Genomic DNA, 1022 nt, shown 5'->3' with positions numbered 1-1022 from the left:
AAATCCTCACTTCAAAGGGCATCTTTGTAGCTCAGTAATGCATGACGTTTCTGAAGTCGTGTGCTATGAAATAATTGTGATCTCAGGATCGACCAAAATAATCGTGATAATGATTTTCACCATAATCGAGCAGCCCTCACTCTAACACTGGTTTTCTCAGTTAACTCAGTGTTGTCTGTGTTTTCCATCGGTGTCAGACGAAGGCCTGACCATGACACTAACCCATCAGACTCGTCTGATTTAACTGTTAACAGTCCACCTTCCCCTCTCTCCTCTCCCCAGCGCTCGGAAGCGTCCGATCCCGTACTACCGGCCCAGTCCTTCGTCGTCCAGCTACGACAGCAGCCCGTCGCGGTCCAGCCGCAGCCGTAGCCGCAGCTACAGCAGCTACAGCCGCAGCAGGAGCCACAGCCGGAGCCACAACCGGAGCCACAGCAGGAGCCGGAGCCGAAGCCGGAGCTGGAGCCGGAGCCGCAGCCAGAGCCGGAGCTGGAGCCGCAGCCGGAGTCGCTCCCGCAGCAAACACAGCTACTACAGCCGCAGCAGCTACGACAGCCCCGGCTTCTGAGCGCTCGACAAACGAGAGGAGGAGAAGTTAAATTTACTGGTTCGGTTTTAATCTCTAACAAGCCCTCCGCAGACTGCTGTCAAATCCAGGGCCCCAAACTCCTCCTCGGCCCCGTCCTCTCTCCCTCAGACAGAGCCCGGATCAAAGAGGAGAAACGTCTTTTCATATAGCACACTAAGTATGAAATTGGCCGTCACTGCTCACATCTAAACAAAGTATTAACGGAAAAGGGTCGCCACGTGTCCGAAATTAACCCTTTAAAACCTGGGTCCTCATCACTTTTCTCGTGCAGCTCTCAGACGCCTCTTCGAGTAATTTAACCTTTAAAATCGAAACAAGTTGGTTTGATTTCGCTCAGAAACATGGGGGAAAAGGCAATGAGCAACCAAGAAAGTAGTAGATTTATATGTATTTTTTAAAGCTTGGGAAAAACTTTTAGAGAACAATATTTATA

At 50.7% G+C, this 1022-nt stretch overlaps 1 protein-coding gene across 1 annotated transcript; it reads left to right on the top strand.

Moving 5' to 3' along the window:
• Window positions 1-247: 247 nt before the first annotated feature.
• LOC121939782 (serine/arginine repetitive matrix protein 4-like) lies at window positions 248-930 on the top strand (the record flags this gene model as incomplete). The annotated part of the gene is made up of 1 exon (XM_042482734.1): window positions 248-930. A coding segment is annotated over one exon (321 nt), but the record flags the coding sequence as incomplete, so codon positions are not given.
• Between the last annotated feature and the right edge of the window lie 92 nt (window positions 931-1022).

This window comes from Plectropomus leopardus, unplaced genomic scaffold (assembly GCF_008729295.1).
Source record: "Plectropomus leopardus isolate mb unplaced genomic scaffold, YSFRI_Pleo_2.0 unplaced_scaffold5983, whole genome shotgun sequence".
Lineage (NCBI taxonomy): Eukaryota > Metazoa > Chordata > Actinopteri > Perciformes > Serranidae > Plectropomus > Plectropomus leopardus.
This window is presented reverse-complemented; position numbering and strand designations above follow the sequence as displayed.